General features: G+C 49.3%; 1 protein-coding gene across 1 annotated transcript in view; it reads right to left on the reverse strand.

The window, feature by feature from the left end:
* The window catches only part of STK32B (serine/threonine kinase 32B), a 257275-nt gene that overhangs the window by 178508 nt on the left and 59147 nt on the right, over positions 1–19620 (reverse strand). The window contains exon 2 of the mRNA XM_051829718.3: positions 17403–17458. Coding sequence (XP_051685678.3) covers positions 17403–17458 — 56 coding nt within the window. The remainder of the gene's footprint in view (positions 1–17402; positions 17459–19620) is intronic.

Below are 19620 nucleotides of genomic sequence, written 5' to 3' on the forward strand. Positions count from 1 at the left end.
TTAAGAGAGAGAGAGCAACCCTCTGGGAAGCTCAGGTTTTCAGGATATCTTTGGAAATCACGGTTCTGAGACCCGTGCTCCCGACTCAGGCTCTGAGAGGGAAGCCCAGCAGCCAGGGCCACAGTGCGTGCAGACAAGACGGGCAAACGACGACAGGCCAGAGCCCAGGGAAGGAAGGCGCGGCCATGAGCCACGGGTTGGGTTCTATGCCCTGGGGCCGGGGCTGTGTCCGATACCGCAGTGCTGTACGGACGGTGCTGAGACTGATTTAAAAGTGAGGATTGTTGGGCCTGTGTGTTGGAGGCCGAGAGTCTACCCTTGACTGTGCAGGATCTGGTGAGGGCCCAGCTGGCTGCTTCCCCTCGCAGCAGACGCCGATGGAAGTGGTGCACATGAGAGGACACATCCCATCAACGAACACGACGTCAGAGACAGGGCGGGTCCTACAACCCCTCAACTGACCACAGGACATCCATTGGCGGCCCACGTCGTGCTGAAGTCCTAGCCCATCTCTCAACACTGCCGTCCCGGGGAGCAAGCCTCCCACACAGGAAACTTGGGGGACAGACCACATCTGGACCACATCCGGGCACAGAGGGTTCAGGACCCAAACCTGAGAGCAAAGCAACGTGCTTCTGTCTGGCGCCAGCTCTGCTGTGGCAAGGACACAGGTCCACCTCCTGAGCCACGAGAGCAAGCTCAGGCTGGGACGAGAGAAACAGACTGTCCAGTGGAAGTTCACGTTTCTGCCGTGCCGTCGCTGGATGAGAGCCACCTCCCGTGAGATGTCGGGCGAGACCCCCAAACTCACCCGGCCACAAGCCCTCTTCTGAGAGGTCCGCAGGGAAGCCTCCAATGGGCCTCGCTCTGCCCACATCTCTTCCGACCCTGATAGATCACGCGCACGGGGCACACTGAAACAGATCCAGCTAAGACAGAAACGAAGTGGACCGAGACGTGTGTGTCTGTGTGCCTGCCGGGAGGCAGAGAATGCAGTGCTTCCAAGCCAAGCTAACTGCTTCTTAAAGCCGTATTTCCAAAGAAACACAACAGACTGCAACGTAACAGCACAAGGTCCAAGCAGGGGAAGAAACGGAAGTCGCGACTATTCCCAACAGAAGATACACACAGCGGAGGGGACTCTGAAGATGACCCCGATGCTGGGATAGCACAGAGGACATTAAAGCAGCTATCGTGACGATGCCATCTGGTCCACAGGACAATATGGTTGAAAGAGTGAAAAGACAGGGAACCTAAGTAAGGAGAGGAAAAAAACCTGTTTCTCAAGCAATGATGTCCACACGGGTGTATCACAATTAAACTCCTAAAAGTCAATGGTGGAGGGGGCTGGTGCCGTGGCTCACTTGGTTAATCCTCCGCCTTCAGCGCCAGCATCCCATGTGGGTGCCGGGTTCTAGTCCCAGTTGCCCCTCTCCCAGTCCAGCTCTCTGCTGTGGCCCGGGAAGGCAGGGGAGGATGGCCCAGGTGCTTGGGCCCTGCACCCTGTGGGAGACCAGCACATGGCTCCTGGCTTCAGATTGGCATAGCGCCAGTGTAGTGGCCACTGGGGGAGTGAACCAATGGAAGGAAGACCTTTCTCTCTGTCTCTCTCTTTCACTGTCTATAACTCTGCCCGTCAAATAAATTTTAAAAAAGTCAATGGTGGAAAAAAAATTTTTAAAGAAAAGAAACGATATTGACACACTGCAGACTGGGTGGCAAGGATACAGATCTTGATGACTTCTTGTCAAAAATTATGGAGAGGCTGGCGCTGTGGCACAGCGGGTAAAGCACCACCTGCAGTGCCGGCATCCCATATGGGCGCCGGTTTAAGTCCCGACTGCTCTACTTCCGATCCAACTCTCTGCTATGACCTGCGAAAGCAGTGCAAAATGGCCCAAGTGCTTGGGCCCCTGCACCCATGTGGGAGACCAGAAGAAGCTCCTGGCTCCTGGCTTTGGATCTGCCCAGCTCCAGCCGTGCAGCCATTTGGGGAGTGAACCAGTGGATGGAAGACCTCTCTTTGGCTCTTTGTCTCTGCCTCTCTGTAACTCTGCCTCTCAAATAAATAATAAATCTTTGAAAAAAAGAATTAATATGGTCTTGCACCATACAAAACAGAAAAGAAAATTCTTCAGGTTGAATTGAAATGATACCAAACAGAAACTTAGGGCTTCAAAAAAGATGTAGGCAAATATTAGGGACAAATTTCCTCCTAATTCTTAAAGGCAATATATATTTTATATAATATAAATAATATATTAAATAGCATAATGTATATTTCAAAAAGTTCATGGGAAAATGGAATTATAATATACTGTGAATTTCCCACTAACTTTTTGAAGTATCTTCATGCATATATATTTTTTTCAGATATATTTTTCAGTCAAAACATTATATTGGAGATTTATAATTTAAGAAGGTAAAATACATTTGGTAACTACTGTATAAATATTCACAGGCTGTGGAAATGGACCTCTCTGTGTTCAGGGTTTTGTACTTTAAGTGTAGAATATTAACTCTTAGAAGACTGTTCAATAATTTAACAATGTGTATTATAATCCCTAAAACAACAATTTAAAGACATAAAATGGGAAATCATGGTTCTAAAACCAACAGGCAAATTAAAAGGGGATTACAAAGATTCAATCAATCCAAACCAACGTAGGAAAAGACAAAGAGAAGAACAAAAGGCAAGGGGTAAGGAGAGTGGATAAAGCCACGATAGACTTAAATCCAACAATGTTAGCAATTTTATTAACTGTGAAAGTATTAAACACACGTGCATTTTTCAAAAGAAGATGCAATTAACTGTATGTGATTTTCAAGAGACTTATGTAAGTATAAAACCACAGAATGAAAGGAAATGTATGGAAAAATATGGAAACAGTGAGCCTAAGTAGGTTAGAATGGCTACCTTTTTTTAAAAAAAAGATTTTATTTGTTTATTTGAGAAATAGAATTAGAGAGAGAGAGAGAGAGAGAGGTCTTCCATCCACTGGTTCACTCCCCAGATGTCATAACGATGACAGGGTCGATCCATTGTGAGAACTAAGCACTCATGTGTCTAACAGCAGACCTCACTGCCTAAGAGGCAAACACGACGGACTCACAGGGACAGGCCCATCTCAGAAACATGGCAATGACTAGACTTAAAAATCAGAAAAGACACAGAGGAGCTGAATAACATCATTAACTCCCTGGACTTCAGTAATAGTTGTGGGATGTTATGCCTATGAACTATGAAATAGACATTCCTGTAGTGTTGGTGTAGAATGTTCACTAATACAAACCCTCACCAGGGCATGAAATGACCCTCAATAACTGTAAATGGACTGAAATTATAGAGCATGCTCATGGACCACAATGGGCTCAATTATAATCAATAAAAAGTAGTAGTTTAGGAGAAAACACAGTATTTGGAAATTAAACAACACTTGCCTAAATAATTCATGGAACACAGAAGAAATTACAAAAAATTAGGAAACATATGAACTAAATAACAACAAAAATAAGAGCTAAAGTAGTTCTTAGAGGGAAATTCAGAGCTTAAAATGTGTATGTAAGCAAAAAGAAATGTCTAAAATCAATGCTCTAAGGTTGCGCCTTCAAAAGTTAAGAACGTACACTGGTCAGATCTGGCACTGTGGCACAGTGGGTAAAAGCCACTGCTTGCAGCACGGACATCCCATGTGGTCACCTGTTCAAGTCCTGGTTGCTCTACTTCCCATCCAGCTCCCTACTAATGGCCTGGGAAAGCAGTGGAAGGTGGCCCAAGTGCATGGATCGTGGGAGATCTGGAAGAAGCTCCTGGCTTCTGGCTTCAGCCTGGCTTAGCCCTGGTCATTGCAGCCATTTGGGGAGTGAACCAGTGGATAGAAGATCACTCTCTCTTTTTTTGCAACTTTACCTTTTAAATAAATAAAATAAATCTAAAAAAAGAGAAAAATGTAAATTGATCAAGAAAATAAGAACAACAAAGCACTAATATCAGGAAAGTTATCACTACAAATGCTACAGGTTATCAAATAATCAAATGAAGATATTATGAATTATTTTATGCCAACAAATTTGCCAACCTACAGAAAATTAATTTCCTTGAAAAATATTTTACTAAAATTCATGTAAGAAAATAAGTCAGAAAATACAAATGATTTTATATCAGCTTTTTCCCCAAAGAAATCTTTTATTTAATGAGTACAAATTTCCTAGGTACAACTTCAGGAAAGTGATTCTTCTCACCATACTTCCTCCTCCCTCTCCCATTTTCCACTATGATTCATTTTCAATTCACTTTATACACAGAAGATCAACTCTATACTAAGTAAAGATTTCAACATTTTGCATACACACAAACACACAAAAACTGTTTGAGAACAAGTTTTACAGCTAACGCTCATAATACAACTCATTGAGGACAGAGGTCCTTCATGGGGAGTTAGTGCACGGTGACTCCTGTTGTTGATTTAAAAATTAACACTCTATGTATGATGTCAGTGATCACTCGAGGCTCTTAACATGAGCCACCAAGGCTATGAAAACCTTTTCAATCCACAAATTCCATCGGTATTTAGACAAGACTGTAAACAAAATGGAAGTTCTCTCCTCCCTTCAGAGAAAAGTACATCCTTCTTTGATGGCCACTTCTTTCCACTGGCATCTCTCTCACAGAAATCTTCCATGTAGGACACTTTTTTGCAACAATGTCTTGGCTTTCCATGCGTGAATTGCTCTCCTGGACTTTTCAGCCAAACCAGAATGCCTTAAGGGCTGATTCTGAGGTCAGAGTGCTATTTAAAGTGATTGTCATTCTATGAGTCTGGTGTGTGGACTACTTCCCATGTTGGAACATAATCTCCTTTTTAATTCTATCTGTTATTATTACCATGCACTTGATCTTATTTATATGATCCCTTTAACACTTATCCTATCTATATGATCAATGACACACTTAATATGATCACTTTTACACTTAATACGATCAGTTTAACACTTCAGATGGCTTTTTCATCATCCAGCTTAATGGGATTTGGGGTCCCATGGCAAGTTTTTAAACTGTACCCTCAGAAGTAAGTCATAGGAATGTATGCAAACTTCCTTCTCCCTCTTGTATTCCCACTGTTATTTTTCACTGAGATCTATTTTCAATTGACTTTATACACATATGATTAACTCTATGCTAAGTAAGGAGTTCAACAAATAGTATAGAGAAAAAAAAACTTCTTTGACAGTCAAGACAAAGGCTGTTCAAATCATTGCTTCTCAAAGTGTCAATTACTCTTCTACATGTTTCCTTTCAGGTGCTCTACTAGTTATCACAAATCAGGGAGAACATATATTTGTCCCTTTGGGACTCGCTTATTTTACTGAGTATGATGTTTTACAGATTCATCCATTTTTTTTGCAAATTCCTAATTTCATTTTTTTTACCACTGTGTAGTATTCCATGGAGTACATATCTCATAATTTCTTTATCCAGTCTTCAGTTGATGGGCATTTAGGTTGATTCCACATCTAAGCTATTGTGAATTAAGCTGCAATAAACATGAGAGTGCAGATAACTCTTTTATTTGCTGATTTCATTCCCCTTGGGTAAATTCCGAGGAGTGGGATTACTGGGTCATATGGTAGGTCTAGATTCAGATTTCTGAGATATCCCCATACTGTCTTCCAGAGTGGCTTTACCTGTTTACATTCCCATCAACAGTGGTTTAGGTTACATTTTCCCCCACACACTCGTGAGCATTTGTTGTCTGTTGATTTCTGTATGAAAGCCATTCTAACACGGGTGAGGGGAAACCTCACTGTAGTTTTGATTTGCATTTCCCTGACAGCTAGTGATCCTGCTGGCCATTTGGATTTCCTCTTTTGAAAAATATATGTGTAAGTTTCTTAACTGGGTTGTTTCTTTTGTTGTTGTAGAGTTTCTTGAGCTCTTCATAGATTCTGGTTGTTAATCCTTTATCAGTTGCATAATTTACAAATAATTTCTCCCATTCTGTCAGTTACTTCTTCACTTTCCTGAGTGTGTTTCTTTTGCAGTACAGAAACTTCTCAATTTGATGTAATCCCATGTTAATTTTGGCTTTGACTGCCTGTGCCTCTGGGGTCTTTTACAATAACTCTTTTTTTAAGACTTATTTATTTATTTGAAAGTTGGAATTACACAGAGAGAGAAGGAGAGGCAGAGAGAGATACAGAGAGAGGGCTTCCATCTGCTGGTTCACTCTCCAATTGGTTACAACAGCCAGAGTTGTGGTGATCCGAACCCAGGAGCCAGGAGATTCTTCCGGGTCTCCCACATAGGTTCAGGGGCCCAAGGACATCTTCTACTACTGTCCCAGGCCATAGAGAGAGATGGATCAGAAGTGGAGCTGCTGGGACTCGAACTGGCACCCATATGGGATGCTGGCACTGCAGGTGGCGGCTTTACCAGCTATACCACAGCACTGAACCCCCAAGAACTCTTTACCTATGCCAATCTCTTGAAGAGTTTCACCAATTTTCTCTAATAATTTGATGGTGTTGGGTTGTAGATTTAGATCTTTAATCCATGTTGAGTGGATTTTTGAGTAGGGTATAAGGTAGAGGTCTTGCTTCATACTTCTGCACGTGGAAATCCAATTTTCCCAGCACCATTCGTTGAAGAGACTGTCCTTGCTCCAGGGGTTGGTTTTAGTTTCTTGGTCAAATATAAGTTGGTTGCAGATGTGGACTGATTTTTGGTGTTTCTATTCTGTTCCACTGGTCTATGCATCTATTTTTGTACTAAGCTGTTTTGATTATAACTGCATTATAGTATGTCTTGAAATCTGGTATTGTGATGTCTCGGGTTTTGTTTTTGCTGTATAAGATTGCTTTAGCTATTCAGGGTCTCCTGTGTTTCCATATGAATATCAGCATCATTGTTTCTAGATCTGAGAAGAAGGTCTTCGGTATTTTGGTTGGTGTCGCACTGAATCTGCAAACTGCTTTTGGAAGAATGGACATTTTAATGACATTGATTCTTCCAATCCATGAACATGGAAGATTTTTCCATTTTTTGTATCTTCTTCTACTTCTTTCTTTAATGTTTTGAAATTCTCATCATAGAGATCTTTGACATCCTTGGTTAAGCTTTTTCCAAGGTATCTGATTTATTTTGTAGCTGTTATGAATGGGATAGACCTTAGAAGCTCTTTCTCAACTGTAACACTGTCTGTATATACAAAGGCGTTGATTTTTGTGAATGGATTTTATATGCTATGAAAATACCAAACTCTTCTATGAGTTCCAGTAGTCTCTTAGTGGAGTCTTTTGGATCCCCTATATATAGAATCATGTCATATGCAAATAGGGATAGTTTGACTTCGTCTTTCCCAGTGTGTATCCCTTTGATTTCTTTTTCTTGCCTGATGGCTCTGGCTAAAACTTCCTGGACTATACTGAACAGCAGTGGTGACAGTGGGCATCCCTGTCTGGTACCAGATCTTAGTGGGAATGCTTCCAATTTTTTCCCCATTCAATAGGATGCTGGCCGTGGGTTGTCATAAATTGCTTTGATTATATTGAGGAATGTTCCTTCTATACCCAATTTGCTTAGAGTTGTCATCATGAAAGGGTGCTGTATTTTATCAAATACTTTCTCTGCATCTATTGAGATAATCAGGTGGTTTATGTTATTCAGTTTGTTAATGTGATGTATCACACTGATTGATTTGTGAATGTTGAACCATCCCTGCATACCAGGGATAAATTCCACTTAGTCTGGATGAATGAGCTTTCTGATGTGTTGTTGGATTAGATTTGCTAGAATTTTGTTGAGGATTTTTCTGTCTATGTTCATCAGGAAAATTGATCTGTAGTTCTCTATCTCTGTTGCATTTTTTCCAGGTCTAGAAATTAAGGTTATGCTGGATTCATAGAAAGAATTTGGGAGGATTCCATCCCTTTCAATTATTTTGAATAACTTAAGAACTGGAGTTAGTTCTTCTTTAAATGTCTGGTAGAGCTCAGCAGTGAAGCCATCTGGTTCTGACCTTTTCTTTGTTGGGAGGGTCCTGAGTTGTGGGTGCCCATGCTCTCCACATAGGTCCACTGTGTTCCTCCTCGTGTAGCGTTTCCTCTGCGGTTCTCTCCCTAACTCTTCCCTGGGACTGCACTCTCTCCACTTTTTCTAGGCTATCTCCTCCTAGACCAGAGCATCAGGCTCCCTCCCGACTCCACCATCTTAATCCAAACCCTCATATCAGTTTAAAGAGTTGATTTTAGAATCAAATGCTGCCAGAAAGAAAACTCCACACCCAGATTACTTTATTTGTAAATCATATCAAACATTTAAAGAAGTCATACCAACCTACAAAAACTCATTAAGAAAACATGGATGAAAGGGGATGGCACTGCAGCACAACATGTTAAGCCACTGCTTGCGACACTGGCATCCCACACCGGAGTGCCAGTTCGATTCCTGGTTGCTCGGCTTTGGATCCATCATCCTGCTAACGTGGCTAGAAGGGAGCAGGTGATGCCCTGGGCCGCTGCCACCACATGGGAGACCCAGATAAAGCTCCTGGCTCCTGGCTTTGGCCTGGCCCAGCCCCGACTGCTGGGGCAATGGCAACTGGGGAGTGAACCAGGGGCTGGAAGATCTGTGTGAGTGTGTGTGTGTGTCTGTCTCTCTCTCTCGCTTCTGTCACTCTTTCAAATAAATAAATAAAACTTTAAAAAAGAGAAGGAAAATGTTCCAATACATTTTGTGTATACCTAAAAACAAACTTTGACATAATTTAAAACGGAACTAAAATAATTCCATTATAATAGTGTAAAAACACCCTCATCAACTAAGAAAAAATTAATATAAAGAATGGCAAAGACTTTGTCCTAAAAATGAGAAAACATTACTAAAATAAAAATTTTAAATACTTAGCAAATAATAGATACAAATAGAAAGAATTACCATCCTCATAGATCAGAATATGCAATACTGTTAAAATGTGGATTGTTGGGGCTGGCATTGTGGCGAAGCCAGTAAAGCCACTGCCTGCATTGCCAGCATCCCATGTGGGCACCAAGTCCTGGCTGTTCCACTTCCTATCCAGCTCACTGCTAATGGTCTGGAAAAAGCAGCAGAAGATGACCCAAGTGTTTGGGCTCCTGCCACCCACATGGGAGACCTGGATGAAGTTCCTGACTCCTGGCTTTGGCCTGGTCCAGCCCTGGCCACTGTGGTCTTCTAAGGAATGAACCAGTGGATTGAAGGTAGGTCTCTCTCTCTCTCTCTCTCTCTCTCTCTCTCTCTCTATCTCTATCTCTCTCTCCCTGTCTAACTCTGACTTTCAGATAAACAAAATAAGTTATTTTAAAATTTATATAGAGATTTAGTGCAGCCTCCATTATAATGCCCCCAGGTCTTTGTAGAAGTTGACAAGCAATTCCACAATTTCTATGAAAATCCAATGGCCTAGAATGTCCTGAAACCTTTGGAATGAATAAATTCAGAAGGCTTACAGTATCTGGTGTCAGGACCTACCAAGACAGTCTGATACCTACATAGGGATTGACAGGTGGGTCAAAGAACAGATCAGAGAGCCCAGAGCAGGACACCGCCCCCCCAACCCTTGCAAGACATCTGCGTTTCCACACAGACCCCAAAGCAATCCACTAAGAAAGGAAACTCTCCCGGGGAGTGGTATCCACATAGAAAATGAACGTTGACCCTATCTGACCTTACACAGGAAAATTAGTCCAAGTGAATCACAGAACTAAGCCTAAAGCTAGAGCAACAGAACTTCTGGGAAGAAAACCAGGAAAAGTCTCTGAGAACTGAGCATGTTTTTCTACGCCAAGCTTTCTATGCAAGTCACATAAAGCAACAACCCCCACGGGAGGCACTCAACAAACTAGACTTTGTCCACATTTGAATCTGTGCATCAGAAACACACCGTTAATAAAATTAATAGAGAAGTCAATCCAGTGGAAAATAATCTTACATGTGACAGGAAATGTGTGTGTGTGTGTGTGTGTGTGTATCCCACAATTCAATAATAAAAGGGGAAGCCAGCCATTTTTTTTAAATGGCTTGAACAGACCCCCTCACAGAGGAAGATATATGACTAACCATGAAAACCATGAAACAAACGCTCACCATCATCAGTCATGAGGAAAGTGCAAGTAAAAACCACATCAGACTCTGCACAAGTCATCAGGCTGGTGGGATTCTAAATATCCACAGCACCATACACTGGCAAGGATGTGAAACAAATGGAATTTAGGTGGAGGATCAAGGGACACACCCAGGTGGGAAACCTCCTGGCAGGTTTGTATAAAACTAAATCTCCCTCCTCTACGAACCAGCAATTCCAATTCCGGATAGCTACCCAAAACAAATGAATCAGAGGGACACACACTCACACACTCACAAACACACTCAGATACACACTCACACATACAGACATACACATTCAGACATACACTCACACACACAGACACATACACTCACAGACACACTCACAAAGACACACACACACACACATAAAGACTCACACACACACACTCACACACACACTCAGATACACACTCACACATACAGACATACACATTCATACACTCACACACACAGACACATACACTCACAGACACACTCACGCACACTCACAAAGACACACACACTCACACACAGAAAGACACACACACACTCAGATACACACTCACACATACAGACATACACAGACACACACACAGACACACTCACAGACACACTCACGCACACTCACAAAGACACACACACTCACACACACAGATACACACTCACACATAGACATACACAGACACACACACAGAGACACATACACTCACAGACACACTCACACACACTCACACACTCAGATACACACTCACACATACAGACATACACATTCAGACATACACTCACACACACAGACACATACACTCACAGACACACTCATGCACACTCACAAAGACACACACACACTCACACACACACACAGATACACACTCACACATAGACATACACAAACACACACACAGAGACACATACACTCACAGACACACTCACACTCACAAAGACACACACTCACACACACAGACACATGCACATGCAGACACACGCACTTAGACACATACTCACACACACTCACACACACACACACACACAGGTTTTCAGAACAGTCACAGCAAAAAGCAGCCTGAGGTCTCTCACCAGGCGGAGAGATGCAGAGTAGGACCTACGGAGGGAACGGACACTATTCCTCCCTGAGAACCAGGACAGCCCGAGACGGGCACCAGAAGCATCGCGCTGTGAAAACATCCAGCCGCTGAGAACCAGCGTGCAGCGTGCCCCAGAAGCGCACTTCTCCCACTGACTCCAGTCCAGAGTGCGTTTCAGAGCAGGCGGACGGCATCGACAAGCCGCGTCCTACCTGGCAAGGGTCAAGAGGAAGCATTCGCTGTCTGGGAAGGGTTCAGGTCACCCAGGGGTATGCACTTCTCATAGTTCAGCAACCGTCAACCGAAAATCTCCGCGTTGTGTCCTGTTTCCATTGGGCAGCAGACAGAGGCTGCAGGTAAGTCTCCATGCAGAGATATTTAGGTGAAATTTTCCAAAAACTCTACAGACACAAAATTTACCATGAAACACATCAAAACAAAGAAGACAGATTTATCAGTAGGCAGAAGGACAGAGATTCACAAAAGAAGTCTGGGGAAATGTTAATTATAGAATGTAGGTGGTGGATGGGGTGTTGGCCATGTAATTCTTTTTTTTTTTTTTTTTTTTTTTTGACAGGCAGAGTGGACAGTGAGAGAGAGAGACAGAGAGAAAGGTCTTCCTTTGCCATTGGTTCACCCTCTAATGGCCGCTGCGGCCGGCGTGCTGCAGCCGGCGCACCGCGCTGATCCGATGGCAGGAGCCAGGAGCCAGGTGCTTTTCCTGGTCTCCCATGGGGTGCAGGGCCCAAGCACCCGGGCCATCCTCCACTGCACTCCCTGGCCACAGCAGAGAGCTGGCCTGGAAGAGGGGCAACCGGGACAGAATCCAGCGCCCCAACCGGGACTAGAACCCGGTGTGCCGGCGCCGCAAGGCGGAGGATTAGCCTAGTGAGCCGCGGCGCCGGCAGCCAGCAAGGGCGTCCCAGCCCCCAGCCCCAGACGTCTGAGCGAGGCAGCACCTGCCATGCCCCTGCGCCCAGTCCTCCGCAGATCTCCTGGGCCACTCTGCTGCTCAGACGGGATTGCGATCCTCTGTTTATTTCTCTGCCGCCTGCGTGTATGCATATCCGAGAGATCTTGAAAAGCAGCCAACATATCTGGTTCATTTTCTTTTCTCTTTTTAAAGATGTATTTATTTTGAAAGTCAGAGTTACACAGAGAGAGAAGGAGAGGCAGAGAGAGAGAGAGAGACAGAGAGAGAGGGAGGTCTTCCATCTGCTGGTTCACCCCCCAGATGGCCACAACAGCTGGACCTGCGCCAATCGAAAGCCAGGAGCCAGGAACTTCTTCCAGGTCTCCCACGCAGGTGCAGGGGCCCAAGCACTTGGGCCATCTTCTACTGCTTTCCCAGGCCACAACAGTGAGCTGGATCAGAAGTGGAGCAGTCAGGACTCAAACTGACGCCTGTATGGGATGCTGGTGCTGCAGGCAGAGGCTTAGCCCATTACACCACAGCGCCAGCCTCTCTGGTTCATCTTCTAACCTCAGAACCTAGTATAGGGCCCAGAGCAAATTAATCCTCTGCTGAGCTGCTGGATGGATGACGGATGGATGAGTGGATGACGGATGGATGGGTGGATGGGTGATAGATGGACAGTGGATGGATGGGGGGCGATGGATGGGGGGGTGATGAATGGACAATGGGTGGATGGATGGATGGGCGGGTGATGGATGGATGGATGGGTGATGGATGGATGAGTGGATGACGGATTGATGGGTGGGTGGGTGACAGATGGACAATGGATGGATGGGTGGAGAATGGATGGGTGGGTGGATGGGTGGATGGATGGGTGATGAATGGACAATGGATGGATGGGTGGAGGATGGATGGGTGATGGCTGGATGGGTGGAGGATGGATGGGTGGAGGATGGATGGATGGGTGGGTGACGATGGGTGGGTGACGGATGGACAGATGAACGGATGGATGAGTCAATGAGTGGATAAAGAAGGCATCAATGAATCGGCACTGGCTGGCTTTCTCTGAGCTGCACAGAAGCAAGGACAGGACAAGATGCAGACGTGGAGACGGCGTGGCGGCAGGGCTGCTGCCAGCCCAGAGCGAGGCAGTGTCCAAGCAGCATGAGTGCCATGCCTGACCACGAGCCTTCCAAGCTCGCCCTGTCACCCACCCACAGCGACCGGTGCCACACGGCGAGATGCTCTCGGAATTAACTGCACACAACAGCTCTGCCCGGGCCGGCACCACACCATGTCCCGACGAACTGCTCCTGCAGGCCAGAGCTCGCCACACCCCCTTCAGAAAAGCGCATTCAGTTCCCAGTCTGCCCCGCCTCACCCCCTGCTGCCCAGGGGAAGCAGCCATGAGCGATGAGAGAGTCAGCATTGGCTGAACACGGCTTTGGATTCCGCACCAGGCACCCTGCGAGCCCATGTCACTCACTGCTGACAACAGCCGATGTGGAAGACGGGACTCACCTCCAAGCTCGGCCCACCTGGGGCAGCATGGCAGCCTCGCTCCCTGTGCCCTGCTCTGGGCATGCTCACCGGCACTGGCTGCAGGCAGCCTCGCAGGTCAGCACCACCTCAAGGGAAACCTTTGTTGACCCAGACCGTGGAAGGACAAGGAGAGTGGAGGGGAGCAGCCGAGAACGGCCCTAAGACCTGCGCATCAGCCTGCAGGGACTCTGTGGCTCCCCTCCTCCCAGGGTGGAGAGTGGGTCCTCCTCCCTCCTGCAGGCCTGCCTAGAGGGGGTGAGCCAGAGAAGTGGGGGGCTGGGCCGTGGGGGGCTCCGGGATGAAAGCAGCTTGGAGGGTTTCCAAAGTGGCGACAGCCACTGCTGTGGCACTGGTTCTGGAGGATGGCGTGCAGAGAGCCAGCTTGCGTTCCTGGGGCTCCAAGCAGACAAGAATTCCCGGGAATCCAGGCAGACAAGAGCAGGTTTGGCTGCAACCATTCCCGGAGCACGTAGCTGTGGGGAGCAACTCGGACTAGACTAAGTTACTGGAATTAAGACTTATTCTGTGCATCTGCTCTCCCACAATATGGCGCTGGGAGAGGAGGAAACAGCTTCTACGCAGCTGCCTCTCGCCAACTTGAGTGATGACCTGCAGGAGCTGATCCTGCTCCTGATTGGAGGAGAACAGCGTACTCGGCATGTGGGTAGAAGAGTTGGGATTGGTGGAAGAGGACTATAAAGGAGGAGAGAGACAACATGCACCAGGAACATCTAAGGGGAACACCTGAGGAACATCTGAGCAGCCCCCGAGAGAGCCGGCCAGCGGTGTGCCGCTCCCCCGTGGAAGTGGGGAAAGTGGCAGGGGGCCCGCCCCTCCACGGAGGTGGAAGGGTCGGTAGCCAACCCGGGAAGAACCAGCAGCAAACCTGGGAAGGGCCGAGCAGACAAAAGAACAGCGCAGGGTCCTGTGTCGTTCCTCCGCGAAGAGGGGGAGCGACACGTAGCCTCGTTGCTCCTAGGCTCTTTCTAGTAATTTCTTCCCGGACCCTCCCTTCACCTCCCAACCTGGAGCCTGCACCTGCTCTTGTTCTCTCACAACCGCCCCCAGGTTATCCAGGGCTCTCCAGAGAGTGGCACCAGCAGGGCGCACATGGGTGTGCAGGCGGGCAGACACAAGCACACACACACACACACACACACACACACGCACAGATGTTTTTAGACACTGCCCACACCAGGTAGGGGCTGGCACTGGGACTTCCACAGGACAAGCCAGAAGGAAGCAGCGGCACCTGGAGGCAGAACTTCTCCTTCCCTAGGGCGCCTGGGTCATTACTTAAGGTCTTCACCTGCTTGGACAAGGCCCACCCACACAACGAAAGTCACGTGCCCGACTCAGAGTCTACAGACCTACACGCCGATCAATCCACAGAACAGCTCCACAGTGACATCTAGCTCGTGACAGATGGGCCGGCCAAGTTGACACAAAAAGCTACCCAACATGCACCATGTTGCCATTTACCATTTTCACGCCTATTTTTTAAACAGGATTTCTGCTTCCAGGAAGTCCCCCTCCCATCAAGAAGCTGGTGTGTACCACAGCGCACGGCTCTGCTCAGTGGCCACCGGATGTCCACTAAATGACCAAGTGGCCCAATCACCTGACTATGTACATGGCCAACCTTTTTCAACAAGCACATCGAAGGTCTCAGGAAGAAGATTCTAGAAAAGGCAGGCAGCTCTGTGCTGCCCCGCGTGCCTGCCGTCACGTCTGAACTGTGTGGGGAAGAATGACGCAGGGAAGCAGCAGAACTCAGCATCAACCAACAACCCCGGGCTAAGTGAATCAGCCCATCGCAAGACCTGGGGAGCAGAAGAGAAGCAGAGAGCATTCCCTGGAGAGAAGGGGATTTTCCCCAGGAACACGGCTGTCCACACAACCGTCTAGCCACCCCACCAGACCAGGAGCTCCCGGGAGGTGAGGCCTCCCATGCAGCAGGTGCAGCGCCGGCCAGCCTGCTGGACGTACCCACCCAGGCTCTTCGCCTGCCCCTCTCTCCTGGAAGAACACCCATGTTCCCCACATCCTCTGCAGCCAGGGGCAGTCACGTGGCCGCTCAGGACCACTGACACAGGAGGAGGAGCTGGCGGGGGCGGGGGATTCTGGGAGGGGTCTTCTTCGATCAAGCGATGGAAGCGAGTGCCAGCTGGGTGGACATCCGACGCACAGAGCCCGGCTGACAGCGGGGACGAAGCCTGGTGAGTGCGTCATGCCCGTGAAGCAGGGACGGGGGCAGAGTGTCCCCACCTGCAATGACTTCCCTGAGCTGCTGAGCTCCACAGGGACCCCCACCACGCACAGCAGGACTGGGTGAGACCTTGAACACACACGGGAACCCGCTCCTCCTCACCCCTGCAGCCCCTCCCACCCGCCAAGCACACGCCCTGCCGCCGGCCCTGCACGCGCCGGCCCTCCGCCTGCTGTCCCTGTCCTCCTCGTGCTGGCCCTCCGCCTGCTGTCCCTGTCCTCCTCCTTCCCCACCCGTGGGTCATATGATCACTGAGACACCCTGGCCAGCGGCACCATGTACAGGGACGGAACTGGTGCCATCTGAGCCACTGGACACAGGCCACGTGTGGCAACGGTGCACCTGTGAGGTGGCCGCTGTGCCTGCAATATTAGGCCATTGTGTAATATTAACTCGTGTGAATTTCAATACCCGCATTTGGTGATGCCACTGACCCCATGGTGCTACGAAGCAGTGGTTTTCTCTCTGCCACGGCCCACACTGCAGTCCACACCCCCTTCCCTTAGCGCGAGATTAGACGAGTTCAGGGCGGTGCGGCCGTAGACCCTTACTACGTTCTAATGCACTTCCCACTCCCCAACAGGCCGTGAAGTACAAACCTATCAGTGCTACGTCTCTTCTTTCTAAGCAAGCTTCATTTAAACAGACGCTCAGAGCCCACAGCTGCGCCTGGCACAGCGTGCATTCAACTGATAGCCAGGATTGGATGCACGAGGAAGGAAATGAAAGAGGGGCCCACCCCGTCTCTAGGTCAAACGTCTCTGACCTGCTCTGTAAGTTTCCCGAAGTCACACCAACAGCGGGGGTGCCTGATCGGCCAACAGCCTCGGACCCAAACCCCGCATTCACGCTTCTGTCTGTGACCACGGGTGTGTGGGCCAGATTTCTGCGTTACCCAGTCTACAGAAATGGAAAGACGTCTTGAAAACAGAAGGGCGTAGCTTGTATTCAGTAGGTACTCAAAGCAAGGATTGCCAAAGGAAATTTCCGAGTAGGCGGGATCAGATGGGGGCGTGGTGAGGGGGACCCCTGCTTTTCCAAAATCCCTGGCCGCCTTCTGCCACTTTCCGCTTTCCCCACCAACAATGCAGGGTCCGGAGTCGGAACATTCCAGACAACAAGTGCTCATGTGGCTGGGAGAGCTGCTGTCCTGCACACTGTATGGGGTGGGCTTTTCCACTCTGCTTGTTTAGATTCTCCAGCAAGAAACGGCATTAGCAATCTTGAGATAATTACCACTGTAATTCACCTGACCTGGGACCGCTGTGCTAATTCAATTTTCAGGATAAAATTATACCAGATCCGAAGGAAACTCGGACTTCCTGCACGCTTCCAGTTTGTCCACCCGAATTCCTTCTGTGAAACAGGAGAGTCCCCGGACCCCAGCCCCACTGCACAAACACCCATCCGCTTAAGCCGGGGGCCAGGGCGCTGTCTCTCACTGGTGCGGTTTTAAAGTGCCATCCTTACCTTCCCAAAACTGCCTTTGCCAATGGCGCGCAGAATCTGAAAGTGGTCAAAATTGACTGCAAGAGAAAAACAAGAAGGACGTCAGATCTTCCAAACCTCGTGTCGCTCCCGCAACGTCCTTACCCCCGGCCCCGCCCACTGTGTCCTCACGTCAGCCTGGCAGCGACTCCACCAGGGCCAAGAGGGACGGGCCAGCACCCCCACCTTAGCCCCACACACGCCCCGCTCCACCCGCGCCTCCCCACCTCCATCCCTACACCACCAGGGACCAACCCCAGGCAGCCCTCCACTAAGGCCTGTGAACACCTGTCCATCCACCCCTGCCACGTGCCCCCTCCCTTACCCCTGCAGCCCCCCTGCTCCCCAGCCCATCCTGCACCTGCGACTTTCCTCTTCTCGGGGCTCCCAAGGCTCCCGCCGCACCTGCCCTGTGTGGTGTTGCCAGCCTCGGCCACAGCCATGGGCAGCTCACACCTCCTCGCCTCCAAAGCCACGTTGAACTCATCGGGTTGGAATCAGAGCCCTGGGTGAGTGGTGTCAAGGCCCAGGACTCAGCCTCCACACCCTTCTCGCCCACGCCACACCCAGTCCTACACAGCTTAGTCCACTTCGCCATCTCCCACCTCTGTCCACCGCGGGGTACCCCTCCCGTCTGACCCCAGCTCCCACCACCTGCACTGCCCTGGGGGGCATGAGTGACACACAGGGGGACCTCCTCCTCCCTCACCCCCTCCACTGCTCCCAGCGGAAACAGCCGACTCCTCCCCAGGCTGAGAAGCCCCTGCCACACCTCCCACCATGCTGTCCTGCACGCACAGAGCTGAGTCATGTTCGGTTTCTCCCTGAGCCCAGAGCAGCCCTTCCCCGGGCCCCACGCCGGCTGCCCAGAGAAGGTGCGGGTGGCATCACACACCCTCCTTGCCCAGAGGGACACCTCTGCTATAACACATTGCTGGGTGCCACTGCCTACACCCTTGGACGTGGTCAAAGATCGCATCTCCCTGCAGGGCTCCCAGCTCCCTGGGGCCAAGGGCCTTGCTGGTGTTCGGGGATGACACCCCCAGCACCCAGCACACAGTCAGTATTCGATCAACAAACACCCACAGAAGGGAAGGAAGACTGGATGAATGGATCACTGTGGGGTGCTGGAGGTGACTGGTTTTCCCTGGTCAGTGCTCACAGCCCCTCGGGGACCACCTGCGCCTGCAGTACATCTTCCCCATCCTTGGTTCCTCTGGGACGAGACACAGGTCTCATCCACGCTCATATCCCGAGCTGAGAGAGTCCACCCCTCATTGGTGTCCATTCCTGAGGGCCTGGGCCAGTGCTGGGCCAAGTGTTCAGTGGTCAGTTCCCCTACGCTCTGCCTGGCACAGAGCAGGCAACCGGCATTTGCCACCCGGAGCTACAATCCCTTCTCTTAGCCTCATTGTAAACCATTTCGTTTTCTGGTTGATGAATACGCTTCGTACAGCTCCCCGGCCTCTTCCTTGCCCGACTCACTCTGCACTCTTATCAGCAAAAACACTCGGTCCGCACGCATCCAGGAGACCCCACAAATGTACTACACAGCCGTCACTTCGGGTTAGGAGCCGATTTGGCTGCCGGAGGAAATGTGGAATCCAGGATAAGAAACCATCAAAGACGGTTCCAGCAGGAGGATAAGAGCTGGCTCTCAGTTCCTCGAAAGCAAAGACTGTCGGAGACCTAAGACGCCCCCAGGGCCTCCCAGCACAGCCGGAACAGCAGCACCCACTGGGTGGCTCCGACAACAGAAACTCATCGCCTCAGGGCTCTGGAGGCGGCCAGTCCAAAGTCAAGGTGGCTGCGGGCTCTGTTCCCACTGAGGGCTCTCGGCAAGGGCCCCTCTTGTGACATCGAGACCCTGGTAGCTGCACGTGGTCCTGGGCGCTGTGTCACTCCAGCCTCTGCCTGCCCTCCCCAGTGTGTCCGCTCTGTTCCAGTGAACACCGGGAAGACCCTTCAACTGACCACATCACTGTAAGAGGCCCCCTTGCGGTCCTGGGGATGCAGTATTTCCCCACCCAGTGATTCCCCATTCAGCAGCCGCACGCGACCTGACTCAACCAAGCTGACACTGGACTAAGCACGTGTGGATGTCTGCGTCTCTCTCTGTGTCCATCTCTGCCACAGGAAACTGCTCAAGCGACACCAGACAACTGCACCCAGCACAGGGCTCTCAGCCCGGGGGTCCCCC

Source organism: Oryctolagus cuniculus, chromosome 2 (assembly GCF_051225735.1).
Source record: "Oryctolagus cuniculus isolate XC-2025 breed Fujian yellow rabbit chromosome 2, ASM5122573v1, whole genome shotgun sequence".
NCBI lineage: Eukaryota > Metazoa > Chordata > Mammalia > Lagomorpha > Leporidae > Oryctolagus > Oryctolagus cuniculus.